The sequence below is a fragment of the Pristiophorus japonicus genome, unplaced genomic scaffold, assembly GCF_044704955.1.
Source record: "Pristiophorus japonicus isolate sPriJap1 unplaced genomic scaffold, sPriJap1.hap1 HAP1_SCAFFOLD_563, whole genome shotgun sequence".
Classification (NCBI taxonomy): Eukaryota; Metazoa; Chordata; class Chondrichthyes; family Pristiophoridae; genus Pristiophorus; species Pristiophorus japonicus.
Window position 1 is genome coordinate 74,272 of NW_027254471.1, and position 12,719 is coordinate 86,990.

A 12,719-nucleotide genomic window follows, 5' to 3' on the forward strand; every position below is an offset into this window, starting at 1 on the left:
GTGTATTTGTGTGTGTGTATTTGAGTGTGTGTATTTGTGTGTCTGTATTTGAGTGAGTGTGTGTATTTGAGTGTGTTTATTTGTGTGTGTATTTGAGTGTATGTATTTGAGTGTGTAATTGAGTGAGTGTGTGTATTTGAGTGTGTGTATTTGAGTGTATGTATTTGAGTGTGTATTTGAGTGTGTGTATTTGAGTGTATGTATTTGAGTGTGTAATTGAGTGAGTGTGTGTATTTGAGTGTGTGTATTTGTGTGTCTGTATTTGAGTGTGTATGTGTATTTGAGTGTGTGTATTTGTGTGTCTGTATTTGAGTATGTGTATTTGTGTGTCGGTGTTTGTGTGTGTGTATTTAAGAGTGTGTATTTGTGTGTCTGTATTTCAGTGTGTGTATTTGTGTGTCTGTATTTGAGTGTGTGTATTTGAGTGTGTGTATTTGTGTGTGTGTGTTTGTGTGATTGTATTTGAGTGTGTGTATTTGAGTGTGTGTATTAGAGTGTGTGTATTTGTGTGTCTGTATTTGAGTGTGTGTGTGTATTTGAGTGTGTGTATTTGAGTGTATGTATTTGAGTGTATAATTGAGTGAGTGTGTGTATTTGTGTGTGTGTATTTGAGTGTGTGTATTTGAGTGTATGTATTTGAGGGTGTGTATTTGAGTGTCTGTATTTGTGTGTGTGTATTTCAGTGTGTGTATTTGAGTGTGTGTATTTGTGTGTCTGTATTTGAGTGTGTGTATTTGTGTGTGTGTATTTGAGTGTGTATTTGTGTGTCTGTATTTGAGTATGTGTATTTGTGTGTCTGTGTTTGTGTGTGTGTATTTGAGAGTGTGTATTTGTGTGTCTGTATTTCAGTGTGTGTATTTGTGTGTCTGTATTTGAGTGTGTGTGTATTTGAGTGTGTGTATTTGTGTGTGTGTGTTTGTGTGATTGTATTTGAGTGTGTGTATTCGAGTGTGTGTATTAGAGTGTGTGTATTTGTGTGTCTGTATTTGAGTGTGTGTGTATTTGAGTGTGTGTATTTGAGTGTATGTATTTGAGTGTATAATTGAGTGAGTGTGTGTATTTGAGTGTGTGTATTTGTGTGTGTGTATTTGAGTGTGTGTATTTGAGTGTATGTATTTGAGTGTGTGTATTTGTGTGTCTGTATTTGAGTGTGTGTGTATTTGAGTGTGTGTATTTGTGTGCCTGTATTTGAGTATGTGTATTTGTGTGTGTGTATTTGAGTGTGTGTATTTGTGTGTCTGTATTTGAGTGAGTGTGTGTATTTGAGTGTGTGTATTTGTGTGTGTGTATTTGAGTGTGTATTTGAGTGTATGTATTTGAGTGTGTAATTGAGTGAGTGTGTGTATTTGAGTGTGTGTATTTGAGTGTATGTATTTGAGTGTGTAATTGAGTGAGCGTGTATTTGAGTGTGTGTATTTGAGTGTGTGTATTTGAGTGTATGTATTTGAGTGTGTAATTGAGTGAGTGTGTTTATTTGAGTGTGTGTATTTGTGTGTCTGTATTTGAGTGTGTGTGTGTATTTGAGTGTATGTATTTGTGTGTGTGTATTTGAGTGTGTGTATTTGAGTGTATGTATTTGAGTGTATAATTGAGTGAGTGTGTGTATTTGAGTGTGTGTATTTGAGTGTGTGTATTTGAGTGTATGTATTTGAGTGTGTAATTGAGTGAGTGTGCGTATTTGAGTGTGTGTATTTGTGTGTGTGTATTTGAGGGTGTGTATTTGAGTGTGTGTATTTGAGTGTATGTATTTGAGTGTGTATATTTGAGTGTGTGTATTTGTGTGTCTGTATTTGAGTGTGTGTGTATTTGAGTGTGTGTATTTGAGTGTATGTATTTGAGTGTATAATTGAGTGAGTGTGTGTATTTGAGTGTGTGTATTTTTTGTGTGTGTATTTGAGTGTGTGTATTTGAGTGTATGTATTTGAGGGTGTGTATTTGAGTGTCTGTATTTGTGTGTGTGTATTTGAGTGTGTGTTTTTGTGTGTCTGTATTTGAGTGTGTGTATTTATGTGTGTGTATTTGAGTGTGTATTTGTGTGTCTGTATTTGAGTATGTGTATTTGTGTGTCTGTGTCTGTGTGTGTGTATTTGAGTGTGTGTATTTGTGTGTCTGTATTTCAGTGTGTGTATTTGTGTGTCTGTATTTGAGTGTGTGTATTTGAGTGTGTGTATTTGAGTGTGTGTATTTGAGTGTCTGTATTTGTATGTGTGTATTTGAGTGTGTGTATTTGTGTGTGTGTATTTGAGTGTGTATATTTGTGTGCCTGTATTTGAGTATGTGTATTTGTGTGTGTGTATTTGAGTGTGTGTATTTGTATGTCTGTATTTGAGTGAGTGTGTATATTTGAGTGTGTTTATTTGTGTGTCTGTATTTGAGTGTGTGTGTGTATTTGAGTGTGTGTATTTGAGTGTATGTATTTGAGTGTATAATTGAGTGAGTGTGTGTATTTGAGTGTGTGTATTTTTTGTGTGTCTGTATTTGAGTGTGTGTATTTGAGTGTGTGTATTTGAGTGTGTGTATTTGAGTGTCTGTATTTGTGGGTGTGTATTTGTGTGTCTGTGTTTGTGTGTGTGTATTTGAGTGTGTGTATTTGTGTGTCTGTATTTCAGTGTGTGTATTTGTGTGTCTGTATTTGAGTGTGTGTGTATTTGTGTGTGTGTATTTGAGTGTGTGTATTTGAGTGTGTGTATGTGAGTGTCTGTATTTGTGTGTGTGTATTTGAGTGTGTGTATTTGTGTGTGTGTATTTGAGTGTGTGTATTTGTGTGCCTGTATTTGAGTATGTGTATTTGTGTTTGTGTATTTGAGTGTGTGTATTTGTGTGTCTGTATTTGAGTGAGTGTGTTTATTTGTGTGTGTGTGTTTGAGTGTGTGTATTTGAGTGTATGTATTTGAGTGTGTAATTGAGTGAGTGTGTGTATTTGAGTGTGTGTATTTGAGTGTGTGTATTTGAGTGTATGTATTTGAGTGTGTAATTGAGTGAGTGTGTATTTGAGTGTGTGTATTTGAGTGTATGTATTTGAGTGTGTAATTCAGTGAGTGTGTGTATTTGAGTGTGTGTATTTGAGTGTGTGTATTTGTGTGTCTGTATTTGAGTGTGTGTGTGTATTTGAGTGTGTGTATTTGTGTGTGTGTATTTGAGTGTGTATATTTGAGTGTGTGTATTTGAATGTATAATTGAGTGAGTGTGTGTATTTGAGTGTGTGTATTTGAGTGTATGTATTTGAGTGTGTAATTGAGTGAGTGTGTGTATTTGAGTGTGTGTATTTGTGTGTCCGTATTTGAGTGTGTGTGTATTTGAGTGTGTGTATTTGTGTGTGTGTATTTGAGTGTGTGTATTTGAGTGTATGTATTTGAGTGTATAATTGAGTGAGTGTGTGTATTTGTGTGTGTGTATTTGAGTGTGTGTATTTGAGTGTATGTATTTGAGTCTGTAATTGAGTGAGTGTGTGTATTTGAGTGTGTGTATTTGTGTGTGTGTATTTGAGGGTGTGTATTTGAGGGTGTGTATTTGAGTGTGTGTATTTGAGTGTATGTATTTGAGTGTGTATATTTGAGTGTGTATTTGTGTGTCTGTATTTGAGTGTGTGTGTGTATTTGAGTGTGTGTATTTGAGTGTATGTATTTGAGTGTATAATTGAGTGAGTGTGTGTATTTGAGTGTGTGTATTTTTTGTGTGTGTATTTGAGTGTGTATTTGTGTGTCTGTATTTGAGTATGTGTATTTGTGTGTCTGTGTCTGTGTGTGTGTATTTGAGTTGGTGTATTTGTGTGTCTGTATTTCAGTGTGTGTATTTGTGTGTCTGTATTTGAGTGTGTGTATTTGTGTGTGTGTATTTGAGTGTGTGTATTTGAGTGTGTGTATTTGAGTGTCTGTATTTGTATGTGTGTATTTGAGTGTGTGTATTTGTGTGTGTGTATTTGAGTGTGTGTATTTGTGTGCCTGTATTTGAGTATGTGTATTTGTGTGTGTGTATTTGAGTGTGTGTATTTGTATGTCTGTATTTGAGTGAGTGTGTATATTTGAGTGTGTGTATTTGTGTGTCTGTATTTGAGTGTGTGTGTGTATTTGAGTGTGTGTATTTGAGTGTATGTATTTGAGTGTATAATTGAGTGAGTGTGTGTATTTGAGTGTGTGTATTTTTTGTGTGTGTATTTGAGTGTGTGTATTTGAGTGTGTGTATTTGAGTGTCTGTATTTGAGTGTCTGTATTTGTGGGTGTGTATTTGAGTGTGTGTTTTTGTGTGTCTGTATTTGAGTGTGTGTATTTGTGTGTGTGTATTTGAGTGTGTATTTGTGTGTCTGTATTTGAGTGTGTGTATTTGTGTGTCTGTGTTTGTGTGTGTGTATTTGAGTGTGTGTATTTGTGTGTCTGTATTTCAGTGTGTGTATTTGAGTGTGTGTATTTGTGTGTGTGTATTTGAGTGTGTGTATTTGTGTGCCTGTATTTGAGTGTGTGTATTTGTGTGTGTGTATTTGAGTGTGTATTTGTGTGTCTGTATTTGAGTGTGTGTGTATTTGTGTGTGTGTATTTGAGTGTGTGTATTTCTGTGTGTGTATTTGAGTGTCTGTATTTGTGTGTGTGTATTTGAGTGTGTGTATTTGTGTGTGTGTATTTGAGTGTGTGTATTTGTGTGCCTGTATTTGAGTATGTGTATTTGTGTTTGTGTATTTGAGTGTGTGTATTTGTGTGTCTGTATTTGAGTGAGTGTGTTTATTTGTGTGTGTGTGTTTGAGTGTGTGTATTTGAGTGTATGTATTTGAGTGTGTAATTGAGTGAGTGTGTGTATTTGAGTGTGTGTATTTGAGTGTGTGTATTTGAGTGTGTGTATTTGAGTGTATGTATTTGAGTGTGTAATTGAGTGAGTGTGTATTTGAGTGTGTGTATTTGAGTGTATGTATTTGAGTGTGTAATTCAGTGAGTGTGTGTATTTGAGTGTGTGTATTTGAGTGTGTGTATTTGTGTGTCTGTATTTGAGTGTGTGTGTGTATTTGAGTGTGTGTATTTGTGTGTGTGTATTTGAGTGTGTATATTTGAGTGTGTGTATTTGAGTGTATAATTGAGTGAGTGTGTGTATTTGAGTGTGTGTATTTGAGTGTATGTATTTGAGTGTGTAATTGAGTGAGTGTGTGTATTTGAGTGTGTGTATTTGTGTGTCCGTATTTGAGTGTGTGTGTATTTGAGTGTGTGTATTTGTGTGTGTGTATTTGAGTGTGTGTATTTGAGTGTATGTATTTGAGTGTATAATTGAGTGAGTGTGTGTATTTGTGTGTGTGTATTTGTGTGTGTGTATTTGAGTGTGTGTATTTGAGTGTATGTATTTGAGTCTGTAATTGAGTGAGTGTGTGTATTTGAGTGTGTGTATTTGTGTGTGTGTATTTGAGGGTGTGTATTTGAGGGTGTGTATTTGAGTGTGTGTATTTGAGTGTATGTATTTGAGTGTGTATATTTGAGTGTGTATTTGTGTGTCTGTATTTGAGTGTGTGTGTGTATTTGAGTGTGTGTATTTGAGTGTGTGTATTTGAGTGTATGTATTTGAGGGTGTGTATTTGAGTGTCTGTATTTGTGTGTGTGTATTTTAGTGTGTGTATTTGAGTGTGTGTATTTGTCTGTCTGTATTTGAGTGTGTGTATTTGTGTGTGTGTATTTGAGTGTGTATCTGTGTGTCTGTATTTGAGTATGTGTATTTGTGTGTCTGTGTTTGTGTGTGTGTATTTGAGAGTGTGTATTTATGTGTCTGTATTTCAGTGTGTGTATTTGTGTGTCTGTATTTGAGTGTGTGTGTATTTGAGTGTGTGTGTTTGTGTGATTGTATTTGAGTGTGTGTATTTGTGTGTATGTATTTGAGTGTGTGTATTTGTGTGTCTGTATTTGAGTGTGTGTGTATTTGAGTGTGTGTATTTGTGTGTGTGTATTTGAGTGTCTGTATTTGAGTGTCTGTATTTGTGTGTGTGTATTTGAGTGTGTGTATTTGTGTGTGTGTGTATTTGAGTGTGTGTATTTGTGTGCCTGTATTTGAGTATGTGTATTTGTGTGTGTGTATTTGAGTGTGTGTATTTGTGTGTCTGTATTTGAGTGAGTGTGTGTATTTGAGTGTGTGTATTTGTGTGTGTATTTGAGTGTATGTATTTGAGTGTGTAATTGAGTGAGTGTGTGTATTTGAGTGTGTGTATTTGAGTGTATGTATTTGAGTGTGTAATTGAGTGAGTGTGTATTTGTGTGTGTGTATTTGAGTGTGTGTATTTGAGTGTATGTATTTGAGTGTGTAATTGAGTGAGTGTGTGTATTTGAGTGTGTGTATTTGTGTGTCTGTATTTGAGTGTGTGTGTGTATTTGAGTGTGTGTATTTGTGTGTCTGTATTTGAGTATGTGTATTTGTGTGTCGGTGTTTGTGTGTGTGTGTTTGAGAGTGTGTATTAGTGTGTCTGTATTTCAGTGTGTGTATTTGTGTGTCTGTATTTGAGTGTGTGTATTTGAGTGTGTGTATTTGTGTGTCTGTATTTGAGTGTGTGTGTGTATTTGAGTGTGTGTATTTGAGTGTATGTATTTGAGTGTATAATTGAGTGAGTGTGTGTATTTGAGTGTGTGTATTTGTGTGTGTGTATTTGAGTGTGTGTATTTGAGTGTATGTATTTGAGTGTGTAATTGAGTGAGTGTGTGTATTTGTGTGTGTGTATTTGAGGGTGTGTATTTGAGGGTGTGTATTTGACTGTGTGTATTTGAGTGTATGTATTTGAGTGTGTATATTTGAGTGTGTATTTGTGTGTCTGTATTTGAGTGTGTGTGTATTTGAGTGTGTGTATTTGAGTGTATGTATTTGAGTGTATAATTGAGTGAGTGTGTGTATTTGTGTGTGTGTATTTGAGTGTATGTATTTGAGGGTGTGTATTTGAGTGTCTGTATTTGTGTGTGTGTGTATTTCAGTGTGTGTATTTGAGTGTGTGTATTTGTGTGTCTGTATTTGAGTGTGTGTATTTGTGTGTGTGTATTTGAGTGTGTATTTGTGTGTCTGTATTTGAGTATGTGTATTTGTGTGTCTGTGTTTGTGTGTGTGTATTTGAGAGTGTGTATTTGTGTGTCTGTATTTCAGTGTGTGTATTTGTGTGTCTGTATTTGAGTGTGTGTGTATTTGAGTGTGTGTATTTGTGTGTGTGTGTTTGTGTGATTGTATTTGAGTGTGTGTATTCGAGTGTGTGTATTAGAGTGTGTGTATTTGTGTGTCTGTATTTGAGTGTGTGTGTGTATTTGAGTGTGTGTATTTGAGTGTATGTATTTGAATGTATAATTGAGTGAGTGTGTGTATTTGAGTGTGTGTATTTGTGTGTGTGTATTTGAGTGTGTGTATTTGAGTGTATGTATTTGAGTGTGTGTATTTGTGTGTCTGTATTTGAGTGTGTGTGTATTTGAGTGTGTGTATTTGTGTGCCTGTATTTGAGTATGTGTATTTGTGTGTGTGTATTTGAGTGTGTGTATTTGTGTGTCTGTATTTGAGTGAGTGTGTGTATTTGAGTGTGTGTATTTGTGTGTGTGTATTTGAGTGTGTGTATTTGAGTGTATATATTTGAGTGTGTAATTGAGTGAGTGTGTGTATTTGAGTGTGTGTATTTGAGTGTATGTATTTGAGTGAGTAATTGAGTTAGCGTGTATTTGAGTGTGTGTATTTGAGTGTATGTATTTGAGTGTGTGATTGAGTGAGTGTGTGTATTTGAGTGTGTGTATTTGTGTGTCTGTATTTGAGTGTGTGTGTGTATTTGAGTGTATGTATTTGTGTGTGTGTATTTGAGTGTGTGTATTTGAGTGTATGTATTTGAGTGTATAATTGAGTGAGTGTGTGTATTTGAGTGTGTGTATTTGTGTGTTTGTATTCGAGTGTGTGTATTTGAGTGTATGTATTTGAGTGTGTAATTGAGTGAGTGTGCGTATTTGAGTGTGTGTATTTGTGTGTGTGTATTTGAGGGTGTGTATTTGAGGGTGTGTATTTGAGTGTATGTATTTGAGTGTGTATATTTGAGTGTGTATTTGTGTGTCTGTATTTGAGTGTGTGTGTGTATTTGAGTGTGTGTATTTGAGTGTATGTATTTGAGTGTATAATTGAGTGAGTGTGTGTATTTGAGTGTGTGTATTTTTTGTGTGTGTATTTGAGTGTGTGTATTTGAGTGTATGTATTTGAGGGTGTGTATTTGAGTGTCTGTATTTGTGTGTGTGTATTTGAGTGTGTGTTTTTGTGTGTCTGTATTTGAGTGTGTGTATTTGTGTGTATGTATTTGAGTGTGTATTTGTGTGTCTGTATTTGAGTATGTGTATTTGTGTGTCTGTGTCTGTGTGTGTGTATTTGAGTGTGTGTATTTGTGTGTCTGTATTTCAGTGTGTGTATTTGTGTGTCTGTATTTGAGTGTGTGTATTTGTGTGTGTGTATTTGAGTGTGTGTATTTGAGTGTGTGTATTTGAGTGTCTGTATTTGTATGTGTGTATTTGAGTGTGTGTATTTGTGTGTGTGTACTTGAGTGTGTGTATTTGTGTGCCTGTATTTGAGTATGTGTATTTGTGTGTGTGTATTTGAGTGTGTGTATTTGTGTGTCTGTATTTGAGTGAGTGTGTATATTTGAGTGTGTGTATTTGTGTGTCTGTATTTGAGTGTGTGTGTGTATTTGAGTGTGTGTATTTGAGTGTATGTATTTGAGTGTATAATTGAGTGAGTGTGTGTATTTGAGTGTGTGTATTTTTTGTGTGTGTATTTGAGTGTGTGTATTTGAGTGTGTGTATTTGAGGGTGTGTATTTGAGTGTCTGTATTTGTGTGTGTGTATTTGAGTGTGTGTTTTTGTGTGTCTGTATTTGAGTGTCTGTATTTGTGTGTGTGTATTTGAGTGTGTGTATTTGTGTGTGTGTATTTGAGTGTGTGTATTTGTGTGCCTGTATTTGAGTATGTGTATTTGTGTGTGTGTATTTGAGTGTGTGTATTTGTGTGTCTGTATTTGAGTGAGTGTGTTTATTTGTGTGTGTGTATTTGAGTGTATGTATTTGAGTGTGTAATTGAGTGAGTGTGTGTATTTGAGTGTGTGTATTTGAGTGTGTGTATTTGAGTGTATGTATTTGAGTGTGTAATTGAGTGAGTGTGTATTTGAGTGTGTAATTGAGTGAGTGTGTGTATTTGAGTGTGTGTATTTGTGTGTGTGTATTTGAGTGTGTGTATTTGAGTGTGTGTATTTGAGTGTATAATTGAGTGAGTGTGTGTATTTGAGTGTGTGTATTTGAGTGTATGTATTTGAGTGTGTAATTGAGTGAGTGTGTGTATTTGAGTGTGTGTATTTGTGTGTGTGTATTTGAGTGTGTGTATTTGAGGGTGTGTATTTGAGTGTATGTATTTGAGTGTATGTATTTGAGTGTGTATATTTGAGTGTGTGTATTTGAGTGTGTGTATTTGAGTGTGTATATTTGAGGGTGTGTATTTGAGGGTGTGTATTTGAGTGTGTGTGTGTATTTGAGTGTGTGTATTTGAGTGTGTGTATTTGAGTGTGTATTTGAGGGTGTGTATTTGAGGGTGTGTATTTGAGGGTGTGTATTTGAGTGTGTGTGTGTATTTGAGTGTGTGTATTTGTGTGTCTGTATTTGAGTGTGTGTGTGTATTTGAGTGTGTGTATTTGTGTGTGTGTATTTGAGTGTGTGTATTTGAATGTATATATTTGAGTGTATAATTGAGTGAGTGAGTGTGTGTATTTGAGTGTGTGTATTTGAGTGTATGTTATTTGAGGGTGTGTATTTGAGTGTCTGTATTTGTGTGTGTGTATTTGAGTGTGTGTATTTGTGTGTGTGTATTTGAGTGTGTGTATTTGTGTGTCTGTATTTGAGTGTGTATATTTGAGTGTGTGTATTTGTGTGTGTGTATTTGAGTGTGTGTATTTGTGTGTCTGTATTTGAGTGTGTGTGTGTATTTGAGTGTGTGTATTTGTGTGTGTGTATTTGAGTGTGTGTATTTGAGTGTGTGTATTTGAGTGTATAATTGAGTGAGTGTGTGCATTTGAGTGTGTGTATTTGAGTGTATGTATTTGAGTGTGTAATTGAGTGAGTGTGTGTATTTGAGTGTGTGTATTTGTGTGTGTGTATTTGAGTGTGTGTATTTGATGGTGTGTATTTGAGTGTATGTATTTGAGTGTATGTATTTGAGTGTGTATATTTGAGTGTGTGTATTTGAGTGTGTGTATTTGAGTGTGTATATTTGAGGGTGTGTATTTGAGGGTGTGTATTTGAGTGTGTGTGTGTATTTGAGTGTGTGTATTTGAGTGTGTATTTGAGGGTGTGTATTTGAGGGTGTGTATTTGAGGGTGTGTATTTGAGTGTGTGTGTGTATTTGAGTGTGTGTATTTGTGTGTCTGTATTTGAGTGTGTGTGTGTATTTGAGTGTGTGTATTTGTGTGTGTGTATTTGAGTGTGTGTATTTGAGTGTATATATTTGAGTGTATAAGTGTGTGTATTTGTGTGTGTGTATTTGAGTGTGTGCATTTGAGTGTATGTTATTTGAGGGTGTGTATTTGAGTGTCTGTATTTGTGTGTGTGTATTTTTGTGTGTGTATTTGAGTGTGTGTATTTGTGTGTCTGTATTTGAGTGTGTATATTTGAGTGTGTGTATTTGTGTGTGTGTATTTGAGTGTGTATTTGTGGGTCTGTATTTGAGTATGTGTATTTGTGTGTCTGTGTTTGTGTGTGTGTATTTGAGTGTGTGTGTTTGATGTGTCTGTATTTGAGTGTGTGTATTTGAGTGTGTGTATTTGAGGGTATGTATTTGAGTGTCTGTATTTGTGTGTGCATATTTGAGTGTGTGTATTTGTGTGTGTGTATTTGTGTGCCTGTATTTGAGTATGTGTATTTGAGTGTGTAATTGAGTGAGTGTGTATTTGAGTGTGTGTATTTGAGTGTGTGTGTGTATTTGAGTGTGTGTATTTGTGTGTGTGTATTTGAGTGTATATATTTGAGTGTATAATTGAGTGAGTGTGTGTATTTGTGTGTGTGTATTTGTGTGTGTGTATTTGAGTGTGTGTATTTGTGTGTCTGTATTTGAGTGTGTGTGTGTATTTGAGTGTGTGTATTTGAGTGTATGTATTTGAGTGTATAATTGAGTGAGTGTGTGTATTTGTGTGTCTGTATTTGAGTGTGTGTGTGTATTTGAGTGTGTGTATTTGTGTGTGTGTATTTGAGTGTATATATTTGAGTGTATAATTGAGTGAGATGGTGTATTTGTGTGTGTGTATTTGTGTGTGTGTATTTGAGTGTGTGTATTTGTGTGTCTGTATTTGAGTGTGTGTGTGTATTTGAGTGTGTGTATTTGAGTGTATATATTTGAGTGTATAATTGAGTGAGTGTGTGTATTTGTGTGTCTGTATTTGTGTGTGTGTATTTGTGTGTGTGTATTTGTGTGCCTGTATTTGAGTATGTGTATTTGTGTGTGTGTATTTGTGTGTCTGTATTTGAGTGTGTGTATTTGAGTGTGTGTATTTGAGTGTGTGTATTTGAGTGTGTAATTGAGTGAGTGTGTATTTGAGTGTGTGTATTTGAGTGTATGTATTTGAGTGTGTAATTGAGTGAGTGTGTATTTGAGTGTGTATTTGTGTGTCTGTATTTGAGTGTGTGTGTGTATTTGTGTGTGTGTATTTGAGTGTATAAATTTGAGTGTATAATTGAGTGAGTGTGTGTATTTGTGTGTTTGTATTTGTGTGTGTGTATTTGAGTGTGTGTATTTGAGTGTATGTATTTGAGTGTGTAATTGAGTGAGTGTGTGTATTTGAGGGTGTGTATTTGAGGGTGTGTATTTGAGTGTGTGTATTTGAGTGTATGTATTTGAGTGTGTGTATTTGAGTGTGTGTATTTGAGGGTGTGTATTTGAGGGTGTGTATTTGAGTGTGTGTGTGTGTATTTGAGGGTGTGTATTTGAGTGTGTGTATTTGAGTGTGTGTATTTGAGGGTGTGTATTTGAGGGTGTGTATTTGACGGTGTGTATTTGAGGTTGTATATTTGCGTGTGTGTGTTTGTATTTGAGTGTGTGTATTTGAGGGTGTGTATTTGAGTGTGTGTGTGTATTTGAGGGTGTGTATTTGAGTGAGTGTGTGTATTTGAGGGTGTATATTTGAGTGTGTGTGTGTATTTGAGTGTGTGTATTTGAGGGTGTGTATTTGAGGGTGTGTACTTGAGGGTGTGTATTTGAGTGTGTGTGTATTTGAGGGTGTGTATTTGAGGGTGTGTATTTGAGTGTGTGTGTGTATTTGAGGGTGTGTATTTGAGGGTGTGTATTTGAGTGTGTGTATTTGAGGGTGTGTTTTGAGTGTGTGTGTGTATTTGAGGGTGTGTATTTGAGTGAGTGTGTGTATTGCCTCCCCTCATTCTTCCTCCCAGAATGTATCACTTCACACATCTCTGTGTTAACTTTAACCTGCGGTGTGTCCCTGATTTTCAGACAAGCAGAACGAGGTGGAGATCCCGCCCCCCACACAGAAGGAGCGAGACAAGAAGAAGAAGCAGCCCATGTGTCAGATCAGCGGTGTGAGGAAGCTGACCCACAGCTCCAGCCTCAGTGTCGGCAACTCCAGCGTCCCCAGGTTTGGAGTGCAGACCCAGCAGGAGGAAGCACTGACCAAGGTAGTGAGAACTTGTTGATGCCCGTCACACAAGCACCAGCTCGCGAGAGGCCAGCGGCATTGTGCCAGCATTGCCAACTGCTCCAACCTGCCCAT

The 12,719-nt window shown here is 36.0% G+C and overlaps 1 protein-coding gene across 3 annotated transcripts in view; it reads left to right on the forward strand.

The window, feature by feature from the left end:
- Positions 1 to 12,719, forward strand: part of LOC139254641 (3',5'-cyclic-AMP phosphodiesterase 4B-like) — a 172,078-nt gene that overhangs the window by 53,171 nt on the left and 106,188 nt on the right. For all 3 annotated transcript variants that reach the window (XM_070873761.1, XM_070873762.1, XM_070873763.1), the window contains exon 3: positions 12,443 to 12,624. In XM_070873761.1, the coding sequence (XP_070729862.1) occupies positions 12,443 to 12,624 (182 nt within the window). The remainder of the gene's footprint in view (positions 1 to 12,442; positions 12,625 to 12,719) is intronic.